This window comes from Myxine glutinosa, chromosome 3 (assembly GCF_964187855.1).
Source record: "Myxine glutinosa chromosome 3, kmMyxGlut1.1, whole genome shotgun sequence".
NCBI classification, from domain to species: Eukaryota; Metazoa; Chordata; class Myxini; order Myxiniformes; family Myxinidae; genus Myxine; species Myxine glutinosa.
In genome coordinates this window covers 92719899-92740748 of record NC_136263.1, presented here as the reverse complement: position 1 = coordinate 92740748, position 20850 = coordinate 92719899, and the positions used below count along the sequence as shown (strand labels likewise).

The window sequence follows — 20850 nt, the reverse complement described above, 5'->3', positions numbered from 1 at the left end:
TCAAAATGTGAGTAATTTCAAAAAAAAAATGCCCTGTGAGTTCACCATCTGTGCTCATTTTAGATACAAAGCCAAAAGAGGCAGTTGATGGATTCAGAAGAAACAAAAAAGAAATAGAAGAATTGTTGGAAATTATTTTTGAGTTGCTCTATAAAGACAAAGTTGTGAACGTCGAGATTTCATCTCATAACCAATGTGTAATTTTGTAACCAATTACAAGTTTAGCTCGAGATAATAACCCATTAAGAAGTCGAAATATGAACCACTAACAGCTGTCTGACAGTGAAACGACCAGAACTCCCAAATGGCTTTGAGGCTTCATGTCAACAATATTGCAGTTTGTCAAACGTACTCCCACCTCTCTCTCTCTCTCTTCTCCTCCTCCTACACCCACACCAATCCCCCACCCCCATCAGCATCGTCTCATGTGGATTACAAGCGATTCTTGCACCACATCTCAGCTTCCGGAAAAATATCTGAAAAGGAAGAAGAGTTGAAAAAAGCTTTCACAAAGCTTGATAAGGACAACAGCGGCTACATTGAATGGAACGAGCTCAGGTTATACACTTTTAAATGCTTCTGACAGTTTGTGGGCTGTTATTAAAGAATGCCATAAAAATACAATGATGTGCTACGTAATTATGAAACCTTTTCATGCTTGCGCAAAATAACAATGGCTAACGGGAATTCAAAATACACTCTGGCAAGCTTCTCAATTGACCAAATGATGTTCATTCATAAGGTTTCTTTAAACAAACGCTTTTCACGAGTATGTATTACGATTCCCTGCAATGTGGTTACTGTGTCTCTGCCGGCAGCTACATCCTGTCGGATATTACAGGGGAGGCCTTGCAGCGACCACTGTCATCAGAGGAGGTGGACAACATCATGGAATTAAGCGACACCAACCAGGACGGCAGGCTTGACTACAACGGTGGGACACCAGCCAACTACCATATAATTTACACCTCACACTGTTTATCATAACAAATCGTTTCTGGAAAAGTCGCAGCAATCTGGTTATAGGAATAGAGGTGTATCCTAGATTTTTAACCAAGAACATAATCTACTGAAAGGTTGTCATTGGCAATCATTTCATTGAGATGGAAGGCAACCGGCCACAACGTAAATAAGAGAAGTAGTAGGAGAGTCCAAACGAGACGGATTTCCGGGAAATGTGAATGTTAGGTGGATGTTTGGGTAAAAGTTGGGATCCTCACTTTTTAACGTAATTAGGGTATGCTGAATTCGATTAACCCGGTTCCCAAGCTAAATTTTGAGTTTTTGACCTTCTAATTAGCATAAACAAAATGGCCGCCAAATTGCCATTTTTGGACAATTTCTTTGAACAAGCATTTATATATCATGTATGTACATGCAGCTCTTTTACTTTAACTTTACAACTTTTACCCCAAAATGCACCTCAAAGCTTATACATGGCCTTTTTTCATAAATCCGTCTAGTCTATATTATGGTTGGCGACATATTCAAAGAGACATTCAAACTGATATTGAAATTGAACACTATAAATGGGAAATGGTTTTAATAAGACAATGTTTCGTACATCCATTTATTCTAAAATTAAGTATACATGGCCATGAAGAAGCACAAACATTCAGGAAAGTCACACATGTTGTTTTGCCAAACTACATCAAATTCATACAAGGGGTCGGATCATCACTCTGTTGCGCACACATTGATGTGCACCTCAACTCTGAATAGCGACATTTGCACCGTCGAGTCTTGCATTGCTTCTGGCATGCACAACAAATCATCTCGAGGCAACTTTCTGGGATTGGACTCAGTGACATCAGAATAGGCTCTAGTCCTGAATCACAACGTTTCTATCCAGTTTCCACAGGTACAGGAAGGTCAGGTATGGCACAATGAGCATTTCTCCATACAATGGCTTGATAGTATACTCGCATCAAATGGAAATGAAGAGCATCACTTGTCGGTGACATTGCTTCTGGTTTACCAGTCTTGGAGAACAACATATGTCGTGCTGAATCAACAGAGAAGCCGTCAAAATTCACCAAATTCAAAACTCAAAATTCGGCTTGGGAACCGCCTTAATCGGATTCAGCATATTCTAATTATGTTAAAAAGTGAGGTTCCCAACTTTTACCCAAAAATGCATCTAGAAGCTTATACGTGGCCTTTTTCCATAAATCCGTCGAGTCTAATCAGTGTTTTGTGTTCATCAGCAAGTCTCAGGACATTTATTACCTCCGCCACCAAAAGTGAATGGAACGGAGGTTATGTTTCTTCTGTTTGTCTTGTCTGTGTGTGTTGTCTGTCTGTGAACAGGATATCTCAAAAAGTTGTTGACGGATTCGGACGAAATTTGTTGGACAGGTTGGATATGTGACAAGGATGAAATGATAAGATTTTGGTGAAGATCTGGATTCTATAATATTTTAAGTCATTCTTCACCATTGAGTGATATACGGCCAAAAACGATACATATTGTAGCACATTAACTCAAAAGGTTATGGACGAACTTGGACAAAAATGGTGGACAGATTGGGTGTGTAACAAGGAAAGATGCTTTCAATTTTGGTGAAGATCCAAATCTGAATCCGGATACGAAAAAGATTCATTTTTAAAAGTGATTCTTCACCATTGAGAAATTGTGTTAAAAACTATATGCAGCACGATATTTCAAAAAGTTATGGACGAGTTATGACAAAACTTGGTGGACGAGTTGGTTAGGTGACAAGAACAAGCCGATTCGATTTTGGTTCAGGTCCAGATCCAGATCCGGCAAATCAGGAGAATCCAAAATATAAACTGTTCAGCATGGTGGAAGTATGTGCTCTACCCATTCCAGTTTTTCTCTAGTTATCAAGCGTCAAGGAAGAACGAAATGGCAAAATATAGGTGTGGGAGTGAGCTGGTGGATATGAGCATATATAGAGATACAAGAGAGAACAGAACAAGAGAGAACAAGAGAGGTAGCCTGGAGAGAGAACAATATTTGACACACAGATAAAAATGAGGCAAAGGATTTAAGGTGAGTTGAAAGTTGAAATATCCAGTTGGGGGAAAGTGGATTATGTGTCCTTCGCTCCTCTGTAAACTCAGTCCTGCTAATAATCAGATAAATTGTTACAATTCATGAAATCATTATAACACATTACAGTTTGGCCTAGAGCCGACAGGATGGCCCAGATATACACACATTTGCCTCTAAGCTGTCTCGCTTGGGTATCAATCCCAACCCAACTATAAACTGTCATTCTGTTGTTTTTCAGGTAGGATGAGCCACCAATGTGTGTGGCGTCCCTCGGATAAACGTTAAATGGGTATCCTATCTTCCAGCATTCATTAGTGGACATTAAAGATCCCATGAAGCCTTCTTGGAGAGTGGGCGATCTTTTGCCGGCACCATTGCCAAATTCCAAATTCCTGCCATTGAACAGCAGAGGGCATTGTATCAGCGGCCGTGCGTTCAGCAAATTATGCTACCTGTGATGCATGCGAAGCAGACGAAGAACGACTGGTCTATTAACGCACAAAGTGTCAAACACCTTAGAATATTCATTTCTACTTGTTTGAGTGATGTCGTGAATCTCACATGGTCTTTCTGTATCGTCTAGTCACTTCTTTCTGCTGTCTCCTACCTAATATTTGCTCGATGCCCCTCTCCTTCCCTCATATACCTTCTATTTATCTTCCCGATTTCAAAAAAATAAAATAACCCCCTTCATGCCTCGCACAGTACTTACTCTGATCTGGCAACTGTATCACCTCTCTAACTGCTGCATCTGTCTGTCATTTACCATTTTCCAACACTTCCATCTCTTTACATCGCCGTGTCTACAATTCTATCATGATCAAAATTATTTTAAAAACACAAGAGCAATATCTGTCTTCATACCTTGTCTGTCTTTTTCACATGCACTGTGGTCATGCTGCCATCACATGTGACTGGCCTTGTAAAGCACGGCTAATCCTTTACTTCTAAGTCACCCCCGAATCAATCTCTCTTTCTCCAATCCTTTCATATTGTCAAGTCCGCGGCCGATGAAAACCAGCCTTGGATGGATAGCCGAACAGTCCTTAATTGCCGAGGCAAACGGCCGAAATCTTGGCGGTATTTTTTTTTGGCATGCGCAGATAAGACCAAAGTTCGTACCTGCATGGATTAAAGCCACAGGGTTTATTCATCGAACCCACAAACACAGAAATGAGACAAGGAAAATCAACAAGACGACAATGGAAAATGCCATAATAACTTTAATAAAATGAAGGCAAGACAAAAAAAATGAATGCTGAGGTAAAACTATCAATCTAACTCAAGGGACCCTCTGCACTGACACAAATACGGACAAGGGGAAAGATAAAAGAAAAACAAGTCAGGAGATGATGATGGTTCACGAGCGAGCGGTATTCAATGACAAAGGACAGACTATAACCGAAACAGGCCCGGACTGGGGGGTCAGGGGCCCACGTGGCAGGTGTCGGCCCCCGACATGCGATGTACATGCCTATTTACAAAGGGCCCCAATGCGCTGAGTGTGCAGGCCTTTAAGAGCCAGCTGTACGTCATGTGTGTGGTGCTGGCCTGGAAATGTCAAAACGAAGGTTACTGACCTTGAAATAAGATAGAAAATAATGTATAATCAGTTATGAGGTTAGTTAGCGACACAATACTGAAAATTCGGTTTGATTCCGACTTCTTTGAAAATTTGACCTTTTTGACCTTCAAAGGTCAAAGGTCAAAGATTCTGAAATTTGTTGGAAAACTTGTATTTCATGATGTATGTGATAATATAAGATAATGTACGACATTTCACCCTATCAGGAAGCGAACAATGTAATAAAACCATCAAAAATCGACTTTTCTAAATTTCGTGACCTTGTGACCTTGACCTTGGGGCGAAAATGAAAAATCGAGCTCCGTGGGGCTAGACACATGACATTGGCCTAACGAAATACCGAAACCCCCGTCAGAATCCACCAACTCCCTCTGAGAAGATGTAGCTTGAACTCGATTACCGCCTCAAAATTCTGTCTGATAACTCGTGAACCAATAAATGTTCTTATTTGGCCGCCGACACCCAGCTCCCGCCTCATGGAGGACTTCTGGACGCTTGGTGGTCGTTGAATGGGTCCGGTCGGTCGGCAAAAGGACAGAGCATCGACGCTTCCACAATGGCGCCTGTCAACCACGCGAGCACCCCGAGCCCTGAAGCAGCAGCAAGACATCCTCTTCTCTCACTCCTCGCCAGAAAGCACAGCGCGGCCACAGCTCCCCTAAAGGGCACCACAGATCAACAACACCTCCTTCCATGTTTATTTCAAGTGGCACAAAGGCTCTGAAATGCGCTCCCACCAGCGGTCATGGGCACGAATCAGCCGTCCGCCAGCGTGACCAAGACAAAAGAGAGAGATTGTTCTTCTCCACCAGCCCAAGCTGCTTGCTGTGACGTCACCCCTGGCCAATCGCCGAGCTCTAAGGAATCATCCCATGTCTCCACAACCAACGATGAAGCTCGTAGTATGGCCTGTCCGTTAAAGACCACGTTCCCTGGTGGATGCCACAAAACTCCAACGTTACCTGCAGAGCCATCCCAATTTGCCGACTCCAAATTTCCGCGGACCTGCCCTGGTATAGTTTAGTGACATGGATCAGTGGACCTTCTCCCACACTCTCACACATATAACCCCAAAAATCAAATGCACTCATTCCAACCCAGCAAGACCATGGCATATCACTTGTTACAAACGTGTGGTCCTCAATTAGGCAATGGGGAGGCACCACACAACCAAGATGGTGGGAGGCGCTTCAGGCTGTTGTGCCTGCAGCCCAAAAACAAGTAACTCACTTCGACTTGTGACTTCTTCAACCCCCCCCCCCCACCCCCCCCTCCTTCAACTGTCGGCCCCTGACAGCCAAAACAGCTCCTTTGCTGTACGTCTCGCCGGGGAGGGTCTCCACACCATCCAGGCTATCTGCCTTCGGCTCCCATAGCCTCTTCATACCCACTGGTTGCCCAACCAGACTCCACCGACAGGTCGCAATTTCCAGACACCACTGGCTGCCAGGGACAAATTACCTCGGGGGAGGGGAGGGGGCAGTCACTGCTCCTCCAGAGCTTGATCCATTCCTGCAGACACCCACACCTTGCCCACCCACAAAGTCCCAAATGTCATTTCCTCCCCTGCTGCCATTCAATTTTCAACCACTGTAATGCAAAGATGGTGATTGTGTTCCTACACTGCCATGACCTGCGTACATGTGATAATTCCCATTCACTCCTCAGCCACAGCTCAATTTTTCTCATGACAACAACAACAACAACACAAAACCCCCCTTTACACATAACAGACACTAACCACAACACAAACCGATCCACTTACCGCCCCTTGAGTCACTTTCGCCCACCCCCACTCCAAGTATCCATGTCCCAATTTATGAGCAAGAACCGAACACCTGGGACAATAAACATCAAGGCACCTTACCTTAAGTGCAGATCGTCGCAGGTTGGTCAGGTCCAAGAGCATGATCCACCAATCCTAATTTCCTCATCCCTTTGGGCCAATCAATTTCCACCTTTTATTTATTTTATCTGGCTGTACTGGCAAGCATGTGGATCCACTTCCTCCAGTGGCCTCTACTACACTACTACACTTGGCTACGACAGCTCCCCCCTTTACCGTGCGAGGGCTATCAGATAAGTTAAACAGCCAAACCGCCAACATAGGCCCACGAGTGTCTACAAGGGTGTGACCCACCATCAATCCTTTTTCCCCCTGTGAGGACCACGGCTCCACTAGCCCAAGCTGGCCAATGTGGTGAGCACCTGCTGCCAACACCGCCATTCCCATTCCCAAGGCCTCGGACCTGGGAGGCACGGGCACAGTGTGTGGCATCTCCCAGCCACGTCGTCCCCTGCGCCTCCATGTCATCCCGCAGTCCAACCAATTGCAGCTTCCCAGTGCCTAACCACATATGACCTCACCCAAGGTCCAGTTGGCAGTGCTGTTCCACCAGGAAACTCAAAAGAAACTCCCAGAAGACTTTAGTCGCATACCTCGGCCACCCATAACACCACATTGACCTCCAGACTGCCCAACTCCATCCTTACAACCCCTCGGCCCAATATTGGAGCCGCCACCCCCGTAGCCAGTTGAAGGCTGTGTCCGACTAACCTATTCATTTTCGTCCCAGCCTCCAACACTTTGGTCTAACACAATTGGATCAATATTGGTGTCGCTGGCCCCAGTGTCAACCACGACTTCACAAAATTCCCCTTCAATTTTGCATCTAACCCTCAAATTACCCGTGCCAATTTTCCCACAATTCACTATTTTCACCAAAGAAGGGCGCTTCTCCACACACTTGCCAGCTGATAATGGCCCCATATGCTCGGCTCATTCTAGTTTCCTAATTTATTCCCAATCAATCCCAGTGCTCTCTTCCCAAGCCGAGAGCGCCCAAATCATTACAGAACATCAGTGGAAGATCATGCTCATACCATCATGTTCCACAGATGCTCCAATGGTTGTCCTGTGGGCTATATCCGTCCCTGTCCATGCGGATCTACCCGCGCCCATAGACCAGCACAGCATGGCAGGTCATAATATGCTGGCTGTCCCAGAATCTCAGGGAGAGGCTGCCAGGACACATGCCCGGGCGTTTTACCACATCAGGCCCTTATTGTCCGCCGTGGTGCCGCCACCAAAGCATGGCCCACAACACCTCCCCCTAGTGGTCCTCATGGTGCACTATGCACGGTGCCCCGGAGTAACCACCTTGGATCCTCAGTGGTCTCAACCCCCTCCAGGATCCGGCGACCCTGCTGGCTCGAGACACCCGCTCGGGCAGCGCCCCAATGGACCAGGGACGCTGCACTCCACCAGATGCCCAGTGGGGCCTGGTCATGCAACAACACCCATGGTCGGATCCCAAGGCCAAAGAATCCCACCCGCACAGCTCCCCAGCTGCCTTGCACAACCTAATTTTCCAAGGGGGGCAATTTTCCACGAGGCCGACCCCATTAACCTCCCCTTGTCCAAATTCTGCAGCCCGGGGACCAATTCCCTCCAAGACTGCACCAAATTAAATTCCCATTTAAATTTGAGTTTAATTTTAAATATAATTTCAATAATTTTTGCCTCGAGTGTCCAACTGAAGCTGCATGTTACAACCCTTTTTGGGGGTTTTTCTGCCCCTCCCTGCAGCTGTTCCAAATTTACTATGGGGACCTTTCCCGAGGCTCTACTCCTCCCTGTCCGAATCCAGCTCGGAGCCAAAACACCCACCCAGCTGGGCGCTCAATTTCAGAACCTCCTGTGCCAAAATGGGGATCGTGGTGAGGATCCCTTGGGTCACTTTAATCTCATCCTGGAGATACTTAATGTACCGACTCACCTCGTCTCGCAAACTCTGTTGAACTCGAGCAACCTCGCCCTTGACGGTATTGTCCAAAGTGCTCGGCCACTACTTTAACATTTCCTCCATCCTTCCCCCAATCAATTGTGGCCCCCACAGGCCTTTACCAATTAACGCCTGCTCTTGTTCTGTTACATGGGACTCCGATCTTTCACCTCTTCCGCCAATTCACCACCTCTGTGCTTTAAAAATCCGCATTCCTATACCTGTTGTTGCATTATGGCATCCACACAGGTGCGATAGCCCTCCAGGTCCTTATTTACTTTCGAACATTTCCTCTCCTGTGCCCGTAGTTCATTATTTTGTTCTCTTTGGGCCTTCATTTCATCAATTTATCCCTCCAGTCCATCAATCTGGTTTTCCATTCCATTAATTTGTTCCTTCAATTCTTCCTTCAATCCATCAATTGTCCCTCCAATCGATCACTCATTCCCCTCATATTACCCTCCATTCCATCAATTTTGTTTTCTAATCGTTCACTACGCTCATTCTGAGCATTAATTTGTTCACTCATGCCATTCATTTTATTCAATATTTGTAACAAGACCTGGTTGGACATCACAACCGGGGGAAGGAGTTTTGTCGCTCAGGACGGGGAGGTTCCAATCCTACCCTCATGAAAATCTACCCCTGACTTACCTCCTTCCTTGCATCTTGCTTCCTTCCCTTTTAGCCACTCCGCCATTTCCTGCACGTCCGCCATTACATGCAGCACAGCTTTGCCGCGCATGCTTAATCTCCCCAGAAAAAAAAAAAATTAAAATTAATAACGTGGTTTTTGCGTTCTTTCCCGACACCAAATCGACTAGAAATTTGGACACCCCGTCACTACGATCACCTCCCCCTCGATGAGAAAGACTATCGCTAAAATTGGATTTTGAAAGCTGAGAGCAATTTCCAAAAGCGAGTGTCGAACTCGGACCCTGGACACCGAATGTCTCACAGGATTCGAATACCGCTCCTGACACCACTTGTCAAGTGTCAGAAAGTTTGTATCCCACTCCTGAGCACCATTTGTCAAGGCCGACGCCGATGAAAACCAGAAAACCAGCCTTGGACGGATAGCCTAACATAACAATCCTTAATTGCCGAGGCAAACGGCCGAAATCTTGGCGGTATTTTTTGGCGCTCGTGGGACAAAAGGCAACGGGGTGCTTACCTGGAAACCACAAACACAGAAACGAGACGAGGAAAATCAATAAAACGACTGAAAAATGCCACAATAAGAAATTTAATGAAACAAGCATTCTGAGTATTGCGCTGCAATACATGTCCCCTACCGGCAGTCTGTCGTCCGGAAAACTGTTGGGGAAATTACCAAAGTTCAAAGTGCCATAACTTTGTCAAAAATGATCGAAACGTCATGAAGTTCGAACTTAATCTGTAACTTGTCATGAGGAAACCATGTACCAAGTTTGAAATCATTAGCATTAAGAGTTTAGAAAAAAAAGTCCGGAAAACTGTTCTTTGCCTGACGGACTGACAGACGGACAGACTGACAGACGGAGGGACGGAGTGCAAACCTATAGTCCCCTCCGGTGTGCACCGGTAGGGGATTAATAAAGGTAAGACAATAGAAATGAATGTTGAGGTAAAACTATAAATTTAACTAGAGGAACCCCCCAATGCTGACACAAATACGAACAAGGGGGAAGATAAAAGAAAAAGAAATGTTCTTAGTCGGCCAACACTCAACGCAACCAATACCCCTGCTCCCCCCCCCCCCCCTTCTCTCACTGCCTGGACCTGAGCCTCAAATGTAAGCCATCACCCCCATAATCTGTCCAACTTACCCAGTTATGCATCATCAAGCCCTTTATATTTGGTTTACTAGAAAGAAAGACCTGTAGTCCAACATCCTGGATCCCTCTTTTCAGATTGCCCTTCTCATCCCCAGATGTAATCTGCTCAACATAAACCTTTCATTTACAGAATAAACAAGCATTCTGAGTATTGCGCTGCAATACATGTCCCCCACAAAAGTTCAAAGTACCATAACTTTGTCAAAAATGATCGAATATGCAAATTTATGCACGGTTGATGCTGGTTTTCAAACTTGATCTGAGGTATGCTGAGACACATGTGTCACGCCTCGCCTCGTTGATAAGCCCACAAGGTCGCTCCGTGGAGCAGCCTGCACGTATTGCACTGTGTGAATTATATAATTACCAACTCACGGTCTGAGGTACTAGCGATTCAAGAGATATCCATTTTTAAAAAATATTTTCGTTTAATTAACGATATCTGCCAAAAGACGTGCCCTATCGCAAATTCCAAAAGGAAATTTTAGTAGACTGACATGCTTTACAGATCTGTGAAGTTTCCCCTGGATTGGATCAAAAATGAGGGAGGGGCTCGGTTTTAAAGGTTCATGCTTAAAAACGTCATAACTCTGAAACCATGTGATGCATGACGTCATGCTCGCTGACTATTTTGTTCGTCATGGGTATGCGATTCTGCCTGCAAAGTTTGGCCTCGATCTGTTCAGCCGTTGCAGAGAAAAGGGGGTTTTCATGTTTTCATGAAAACCAATATGGCGGCCGAACCACGTGCCCTGCGACGTCATAATTACCATTTAAATATTCTCCAGACCGAGTCCCCCCTACGGTGAAAATTTGATCTCAATCGGTCCTATTATTGCAGAGAAAATCTTTTTTAAAAGGAAATTAAAACTTAAAATGGCACGGAGTTAAGTATCATCAGAATGATCAGAATTCACAAAGTTCAAAGTGCCATAACTGTCAAAAATGATCGAAACGTCGTGAAGTTCGAACTTGATCTGTAACTTATCATGAGGAAACGATGTGCCAAGTTTGAAATCATTAGCGTTAAGTGTTTAGAAAACAAGTCCGGAAAACTGTTCTTTGCATGACGGACTGACGGACTAACCGACCGACAGACCGAGGGATGGCGTGCAAACCTATAGTCCCCTCCGGTGTACACCGGTAGGGGACTAATAAGAAAGAGCAATCAGAGATTGCAGATCCTCACCAGGACGTGTTTTTATTGGTTTTTAAAGGCTTTTGTGTTAAAACAAACGAACCACGTTACCGATGACGTCATCATTATTATTATTATTCTCCACCAATCTATCTCGAGATGAATCTCAATGAACTTCATATCGATAGGATAAATGCCAGAGTTCTTTACAATGAGCCATCTCATTTTTTCTATGCAGGGCTTTCGGAGATATAGAGGTGCAAAGTTTTTTAGTTTTTGAAAGATGGCACCCGTAGCATGTGACCTATGACGTCATAATTATTTTAAAAATTCGACAGGAGGAGGTGCACCTATGTTGAAAATTTAATGTCAATCGGACCAGTGGTTACAGAGAAAATCATATTTATTCTGTGAGGACAAACAAACAGACAACAAACGGACTCAAATGTAATACCCTTCTGTACACCGCCCTTGAGGCACAGTTTTAAAGCCACCGTCTACAATTCTAATAGAGGAGAAATAATTACGCTTTAACGGAAAATGTTTTTTGAGTTTGTTATATCCTCAAAAACAGTCCGTGAACACACATTCGGGTTAAAAGATTGGCCTTTAAAACCTACCCTTATGAAGGGGGACAGATATCTGTACATAGACACAAACTTAGTCTTTTACATGGTAGATACTGACAGGTTCAGTGGATGACATGTGCGATCTGTGAACGCTCGGGAGGGACTGATTAAAGAGAGGACAGTGAAGGACTCTTGGCTAAATATTATTTCACCAGCTTGATGCCACAATTTGTTTTTCAGCAGTGAGATATCTTGGTCTAACTATTTCTAACCACAAACACGGAATTTAATCTAATATTTGCAGAGCATTGGTGCAGCTGAAGCAGTTTCTTGGCAAGGGTTTTGCTGGGTGGTTTGCCACTTGGGTGGTTTGCCATTTGGGTGGTTTGCCACTTGGGTGGTTTGCCACTTTGGTGGTTTGCCATTTGGGTGGTTTGCCACTTTGGTGGTTTGCCATTTGGGTGGTTTGCCATTTCCTTCCCAGCAGTTAGTGGAGGCACTAATTTGGAATTTGGTCAGGTGCCCGGCAATACCTGCATAACACCAGGATGACAGTATACAGCTGGGTCGGGATTCGAACTAGAGAGTTCACCAGACAGTTTAGAAGTGAGTGTACATACCTCTAGGCTATCCTGCCAGGCCATTTTTATCTAAACCATCTCAAAATTGTATCTGCTCTAATATGTAACATGCAAATTTTTTTTCCATCTTTCTCATAGTACCTCTCAGCAAGTTGTATTCATATCTGAATACACACAACAGTACACAGGATTTTGAAGGGAAATCACTTTGAACATCCAAGATGTATCTGATCCTAAGCTCAAAGATGCTTTTGAGGATACAAGTTTAGGACAGTTCGTATACCTGACTGGTAATGCCAATTTGATTTATACACCTGCATGAATAAATAAATGTATTTTATTTAGACTAGCAACGGTACCCACCCTATGGGAGGGGCTTCAATTGGGAGGCCCAAATGAAAATGTAAAATATCAGTAAGAATAATGCGTAAGAATAAGAATATATGATAGCGTAAGAATAATGTTTAATGATCATTAAAAAAAAAACCCAAAAAATCCAAAAATGATCCGAAAAAAATATTTTGGGATTTTAAATACTGCTTTATAGTGCCTGAGCCTTTGCAGCTCCATGAAAGGTAATAATTAATTATCCCCGATTAGTGTATGTGAAATATCATGTTAAATATAAATTTTCCTTATTGGGTGTAGGTTGTTGTTTCATATACAGCCTGTGGCTGCTGGATGCATCATTTCTCTGGAAGCAAATTAGTGCAGCTGATGCAGTGCCGCAATTACCAGTTAGCAAGATGTTTATGTACGAATCAAAAAGAAGATAATTGGTTTTGGGTCGCCCTTTCCGCATATCTCGTGGGATTGTAAGTTGGAGAGACGACTGTGATGGCGGGGAGTGGGTTGGAATTCTCTCAAGCAGGGATTCAACCCATGTCCTTATAAAAGGTCTTTGTCCGAGGTCACCGAGTCCGATCGGGGCAGCTGTGGAGCGATCGGTGCAGCCGTTTGTGCAGCACCCGGGAAAACAACATCGTCACAATGAACGTTATGCGAACGCGAATGTTATGCGGGAGTCCAAACCTGAGAATGCTGGAGACTAAAGCTGAAATTGGGAAAACTAAATAGCCTATTTTACTCCTGGAGATCCCTGGATTACCCACCCAAAATATTGTTGCGATCAGTTCAGCAGTTTTGACGGTACCTTCGAATGGACAGACAGACAGACAGATGGACGGACATTTGGTGAATTATAGTAAGATGTAGGGATGTTATTTATTTAGATGGAGGATGTAGGGCACCTCTTCATATGAACTTTTCTAGAGCATTACTTGGTTCCTCCTCAGAACACAAGGGTAGTCTAGCATGCACACGAGATGTTTTGAATGTCCCTTTTGTATTGTTTGGCATTTTCTACAAGCGATGGAATGTCCCTTCTTTTCTATAGTTTGCCACATGGCACATACCCTTATATAAAGGGGCCTTTTCTATGCCCCTGGCATTTTACACAAGATGCATTTTAAATACAAAAAAATGCATTTGTTCATTGTACAAGACTTTATTCAAGACGATATAAAAAATAAAAAACTTGAAAAAGTAAGGGGGAAACATTTCAACCTCAACAGGATTCAAACTCAACCCCCAGCTCAGGCGTCTGATGCCTCATCCATTAGGCCAGTGAGCCAGCACGTTAGAATAATAAAAAAAACTTTAATGGTGTATAAAGTGTGTATATATATATATATATATATATATATATATGATATAGCAGTAGAAGCCGAGAAACGAATTTTCAGTCCCCATGTTAAAGCTGCATACAGAGAAACAATCCTTATATAATAGGAGGGGTGCTTTGCTCCTCCCTTTGATATGTGCAGAGAAAAGCGACGTCATTATTGGAGTTATGGTACGGCCCCAATGGCTTGAGAATAGTCACAGGGTGGTTGAATGAGTGGCTAGATTTGCCACTGTGCAAGTGGAAGAACACATGCATCCTGGAAGAGCCAAGGATGGTTGGAGGACTGAGAGAGAGTTATAGACTGGAGGAGAACCAATAAAAACAAAAAGTGAATTGCCACCAATCTATCTGTTATGCGAGAACAAAGTGCCTTATTGTGAGAGGTGCCAATAATGAGAGCTGTAGATTCCATATAATATAGTAGAGACAGATGTGGTGTTGAAGCACCAGTACAGTATGGAGGCAAAACTACATTAAGATATGCACAATGGCCATGTCGACTGTGTAGTTCTGATTTCTCCAGAAATGACTTGGAACGATGGAGGATGCCCATTTTGTGGTTCTAATGGAGATTAGCTTTGCTATATAGTCAGCTTAGGAGAGATCATGGCTCATGATGAGGACTATAAGTTCAAGAGACAGAACCTCTTCCAATGGTTGACAATACAAATAGATCGGTGGGTTTGTCTAGCAATCATTCTGAAGTGAAAAGGGTGAATTTTTGAGATTTACGACGATTGAAAGATGTGTTCCAATTCTCACCCCAGCATCTAATCAATTCCACATAAGCAGAGAGTGACACACCTGCTGTCTGCTTGTCAGTGGGATGAGGGTACTGTCGAATAAAATTTGAAGGTACTGCATTTGCAAAATTAAACGAGTGTTTCCAAAGCATCAGACAGGTAGTTTATGTACATCATATGGATAAGACTGGGCCCAATGCACTGCCTTAGGTCACTGTGGTCTCCACTGAGAAAGAAAGTCGAGGCTTCCATTGCTAGAAACACATGGACTGCATTAGTAGAGCAAGTGTGAAAGACAGATGTGAAGGTAGCCTTGTATAAAACACGCAACAAGCTTACTGGCAGAGCAGGTGTCAGGCTGTTAAAAACTGGAGATATTTTCAGAGAGATGGTTGTGACATGTTGAGAGTTAGGGCCTCCATCTATTGCTGTGATAGCAGCAGCAGAATGTGCAGAATTGAGTAAGCAGGAGGGAATCTAAACTGATGATCAGATATCAGGCTGTTTGAAAAGAAGAAGGACTTGATGTCACAGCAGCAATGATAGATTTTACATTAATTTCACTGACAATTGGAAATAAGCTTACTGGCCTGGAGTGCAGAACATCTGATTTTGAATCGTTTTTCTAATAGTGAGTGGATACGTACCGACTCCCAGGCAGATGGGAAGTGGCCAGATGAAAAGCACCGATAGAGAAGGAAGAGTAGCAGAGAAGGATTTTAGAACATGGATGCTGATGACATCTGGACCCATTACTGAAACAATTGTGAGGCTACACCAAATGTTCACAACCTGCTTCTGTGAGGACACAATGTCCATTATACAGTAGGTACAGGTAGATAAGTTGGGAACAGAATGGAATGGGTTGGGTATATGACAGTTGGTAGCAAAAACAGTGTTAAGACATTCTTCCTTATCTTGAATAGAGTCCAAGATTGATGCCATTTGTGGTGAGAGGTGATGGAAGATATAATTTACCAGACAGGCAATGCACCAACATGACGTAAGAAGGATATTGGCAGGAAAGTTCAGCCTTGAGTTTAGCAAGATAATGTATTCTGGCTTGTCTAAGGATGGAAACGCTTGCTATGAAATTTTTCGGAATGCCCGAAAGGTCCCCTCAGTCAGGTCAGTCTTCCAAATTAAGCAAGCTGCATCAGGAGGAGCAGAGGAAGAACAGGAGAGGTTGGATTCAATGGTGGCCATTACCATTCCCAGTAAAGAGGGTGTACGATTACCAGATGTGCGGTTTGGAAAGTTCACCTATTCGGTAGATCCAAAGAGTTTAAGAAGGCCTTCGCTGCAATGCCATGGCTGGTTATTCAAGAGCTGACACAGTCAGTTGTTATTGTGAAAGATTAAATCGCTGCAGATGAGGAACAGAGTTGGGATGGATAGTCCCAAATGGAGGTACTGGTATTTAGAAAGTCGTCAATATCACTTGGTGGACCTTACAAAACAGACGACCATCAAGTGGTTGCGGAAAGGAATACACAACCAGTGGTATTCCAGTGGTCTTGGAAGGGTTGGTGAGGAATGGAGCTCTTAACAGACAGTGGTGGCACCTGTGGAATAGGGGACAGGCCTGTCTAAATCTTGAAACGATCGACTGTAAAAGACACAGGGATCCGAGACACACTGAGGGGAACGTTTCCATTAGACATACAATGGCAGAGCTGCAACAGTAAACTTAATGGGAAGTTTGGTAATATTAGATTACAGATCTCAACTATTGTTGGAGCACAGCGAGGAAGGAGCAGGAGCTGAGGTGGCAGTAGGGCATCGGATTAGTTGGCAGGAGTTTGCATGCTGAGGCCAGCAGTATTGCAAGAATTGGGCTGTGAGGGCTCACTGCCTCCTCCTCATAATACCTAACCCGAACAGTTGCCATCAAACTTAGCTTGTTAAAGATACCAGGGTGTCTATCCAAAACCAGTAGCCTGAACAAACTCCAAATTCTTGAAATTACCTACAGGGTGCATGGACTCGGCAGCACTGCTGCACTCGCAGCAATTATGGCACCAGCAGCAACATGCTCCAGATGAGAGGAGCAGAAGAACACAGAAAATAGTTTAATCCCAAATTTCGTTCTCAAAAAAAATTAATGAATGCAGGCTCGCAGGATCGCTTAGAGGTTGTACACACATGCTTTTGTTGTCTCGTCTGGGTTTGAATGTATTCCCATCTATAAACTGCAGACACCTTGGTGTTTCACACGCAGGGTCAATTAAAAGGACATTTCACAAACAGGGCGGGGGATAAAAAGTGTGCACCGTTTAGCTGGTGGACGTTAGAGATCCCACGGTGTCTGTGGTGAAGAGTAAGCGAGTTAGCACCTGCACCCTGGGCATTTCAATAGAAAAGAATATTCATGAAAATCAACAATGCATCATGCACTTGGAAGGTAGTCTCTTCAATAATGGAGCAACCCAATTCATAATGGAAGGTAGTCTCTTCAATAATGGAGCAACCCAATTCATAATGGAAGGTAGTCTCTTCAATAATGGAGCAACCCAATTCATAATGGAAGGTAGTCTCTTCAATAATGGAGCAACCCAATTCATAATGGAAGGTAGTCTCTTCAATAATGGAGCAACCCAATTCATAATGGAAGGTAGTCTCTTCAATAATGGAGCAACCCAATTCATAATGGAAGGTAGTCTCTTCAATAATGGAGCGACCCAATTCATAATGGAAGGTAGTCTCTTCAATAATGGAGCGACCCAATTCATAATGGAAGGTAGTCTCTTCAATAATGGAGCAACCCAATTCATAATGGAAGGTAGTCTCTTCAATAATGGGGCAACCCAATTCATAATGGAAGGTAGTCTCTTCAATAATGGAGCAACCCAATTCATAATGGAAGGTAGTCTCTTCAATAATGGAGCAACCCAATTCATAATGGAAGGTTGTCTCTTCAATAATGGAGCGACCCAATTCATAATGGAAGGTAGTCTCTTCAATAATGGAGCGACCCAATTCATAATGGAAGGTAGTCTCTTCAATAATGGAGCAACCCAATTCATAATGGAAGGTAGTCTGTTCAATAACGGAGCGACCCAATTCATAATATAATGGAAGGTAGTCTCTTCAATAATGGAGCAACCCAATTCATAATGGAAGGTAGTCTCTTCAATAATGGAGCAACCCAATTCATAATGGAAGGTAGTCTCTTCAATAATGGAGTGACCCAATTCATAATGGAAGGTAGTCTCTTCAATAATGGAGCAACCCAATTCATAATGGAAGGTAGTCTCTTCAATAATGGAGCAACCCAATTCATAATGGAAGGTAGTCTCTTCAATAATGGAGCGACCCAATTCATAATGGAAGGTAGTCTCTTCAATAATGGAGCGACCCAATTCATAATGGAAGGTAGTCTCTTCAATAATGGAGCGACCCAATTCATAATGGAAGGTAGTTCTTCAATAATGGAGCAACCCAATTCATAATGGAAGGTAGTCTGTTCAATAATGGAGCGACCCAATTCATAATATAATGGAAGGTCGTCTCTTCAATAATGGAGCAACCCAATTCATAATGGAAGGTAGTCTCTTCGCAAGGGTTACTTTGGGTGGTTTGCCATTGCCTCCCAGCAGTCACTCAAGGCAAGAAAAAGAAATGTTTTCTTTCGTATTATTTTCATATTCTTTGATATTCTTTCATATTTTTCAAGAAAATAAAAAATAAATTCATATTCTTTTCTTTGCAGAATTCAAGAGCATGATGAAGGAAGCACTGTCGGGGAGTGGCGAAAATAAATGAAGTATTAACATATAACCTTTTCCAGTCCTTAAATATTAGTTCTTCTGAAGCAACTGAGCAAGTGCTCTTCTTTTTGTCAGTAGTGCACACTTTGTCAATGAATGCTTGAGTATTGATGAAGTGCAAATCAATCTTCACTATTTTCTTCATCTTTCATGTATATAAGCATTGTATTCAGGTGCATAAGAAAACAGCACCATCATCCCTTTGGCGTGAACCAAATTGCTATCTTGGTTTTTCGTTTCAGCTTGCTTGGACCGTTGGCTTGAGCTAAAATGTAATCCTTTTTTGAAAGTTTGAGTGATAGTTGCTTAACGATATAAAATGTAAATGTTGCTATACTATCAATCAATGCAGATAAGTTTTTAGAGTTTTTGATATGCATGCACCAAATACTAAAAGCATACAATGTATGAGATGTATGAGATTACAGCATTGCCATGTGCGATCCTTTTGTGAACCGAGAAAATTGCTTGGACGAGGTTAAACGTAAACAGTCTTATGCACAGAGAAAAAAAACCCAATCTTTAATCTGGTTAAACAGAAGGAAAGCGATTCATAACAGAAATGTTTAAGCTTCACTCTATTACAGTGCATACAAACGGCAAAATATTCACTTTCTTTCACAAATAAATGTAGTTATTACTTTTAACAGTTGTAAAGGAGACGTGAATAAGAAGCAAAACAAGAGGATGATATTAAAAGCTTGGATGAAAAATGGGAATACCTTTGGCCCTTTAAAACAATAACTTTTAAAACAACTTCAGGAAGAATAGGCAAGCTACCAAATGCAACCCGATTCATAGTGGAGCAACCCGATTCATAGTGGAGCAACCCGATTCATAGTGGAGCAACCCGATTCATAGTGGAGCAACCCGATTCATAGTGGAGCAACCCGATTCATAGTGGAGCAACCCGATTCATAGTGGAGCAACCCGATTCATAGTGGAGCAACCCGATTCATAGTGGAGCAACCCGATTCATAGTGGAGCAACCCGATTCATAGTGGAGCAACCCGATTCATAGTGGAGCAACCCGATTCATAGTGGAGCAACCCGATTCATAGTGGAGCAACCCGATTCATAGTGGAGCAACCCGATTCATAGTGGAGCAACCCGATTCATAGTGGAGCAACCCGATTCATAGTGGAGCAACCCGATTCATAGTGGAGCAACCCGATTCATAGTGGAGCAACCCGATTCATAGTGGAGCAACCCGATTCATAGTGGAGCAACCCGATTCATAGTGGAGCAACCCGATTCATAGTGGAGCAACCCGATTCATAGTGGAGCAACCCGATTCATAGTGGAGCAACCCGATTCATAGTGGAGCAACCCGATTCATAGTGGAGCAACCCGATTCATAGTGGAGCAACCCGATTCATAGTGGAGCAACCCGATTCATAGTGGAGCAACCCGATTCATAGTGGAGCAACCCGATTCATAGTGGAGCAACCCGATTCATAGTGGAGCAACCCGATTCATAGTGGAGCAACCCGATTCATAGTGGAGCAACCCAATTCGTAATTGAGCAACCCAATTCATAATGGAGCAACCAAATTCATAATGAAGCAACCCAATTCATAATGAAGCAAACCAATTAGTATTGGTGCACTCAATGAAACCAAAAACACTCTGGATATATTCTCAGATCTGCATCCATCTGAGGGTGTGCGAGTTGGTGTCGTCTATGAATGGACTCAACAAAAGGGAATTTCACAAGCTGGAAACTTAGCCAAGTAAACGTTTTCTATTGAAGTATAAAATGACAAAATACACTTTGCATTATGTTTTGTGTCGATGTAATGTCATGAAGATTTCAGTTTGATGCAAACCTGAAGCTTTATTTCTGCGATCACTAAAATAATCAATTCATTATAAGGAGACACAATAGCTCATGGGTGACTTGTTCAATGAAGTCCCATATGCATAATTTGTACTAAATTATACACAAATTTCTGGTGACCAAAGGTAAATGATATTTTCCCAGCTAGCAAAGCAAAGCAGGAGAGCATAGGGGTAGAGACACTCACCTCCGAGCTGTCTAGCCTGGGTCTGAATCTCAACCCAGCTATAAACTGTCATCCTGGTGTGGGGTGCTTCACGAAGAATAGACAAGCTGTTACCGGCACCCTGGCCAAATCTGAAATTCCTGCTCTAAC

General features: G+C 43.3%; 2 protein-coding genes and 1 long non-coding RNA gene across 3 annotated transcripts in view; 2 read left to right on the top strand and 1 right to left on the bottom strand.

The window, feature by feature from the left end:
* PVALEF (parvalbumin like EF-hand containing) overlaps window positions 1-19341 on the top strand; it is a 36151-nt gene extending 16810 nt beyond the window's left edge. Inside the window, exons 3-5 of the mRNA XM_078774279.1 lie at window positions 417-558; window positions 819-934; window positions 18637-19341. Coding sequence (XP_078630405.1) covers window positions 417-558; window positions 819-934; window positions 18637-18689 — 311 coding nt within the window. The 3' untranslated portion in view covers window positions 18690-19341. The remainder of the gene's footprint in view (window positions 1-416; window positions 559-818; window positions 935-18636) is intronic.
* LOC144891340 (uncharacterized) lies at window positions 5856-14162 on the bottom strand. Its single transcript, XR_013622860.1, has 2 exons — window positions 12355-14162; window positions 5856-12273 (listed from the first exon to the last, which is right to left on the bottom strand). It is a non-coding gene; the product is annotated as an uncharacterized LOC144891340 (long non-coding RNA).
* On the top strand, window positions 14228-19137 carry LOC144891339 (uncharacterized). The gene is made up of 2 exons (XM_078774275.1): window positions 14228-17874; window positions 18006-19137. The coding sequence occupies exons 1-2, from the start codon at window positions 17316-17318 to the stop codon at window positions 18374-18376; spliced, it is 930 nt and encodes a 309-aa protein (XP_078630401.1). The 5' UTR covers window positions 14228-17315; the 3' UTR covers window positions 18377-19137.
* Window positions 19342-20850: the final 1509 nt, after the last annotated feature.

Bases quoted from the DNA above. Each gene is read 5' to 3' on its own strand.
- LOC144891339 (XM_078774275.1), top strand. From the start codon at position 17,316: ATGCACTTGGAAGGTAGTCTCTTCAATAATGGAGCAACCCAATTCATA. The intron at 17,875-18,005 runs GTAGTCTCTTCA...ATATAATGGAAG, and splicing joins GACCCAATTCATAATGGAAG to GTAGTCTCTTCAATAATGGA.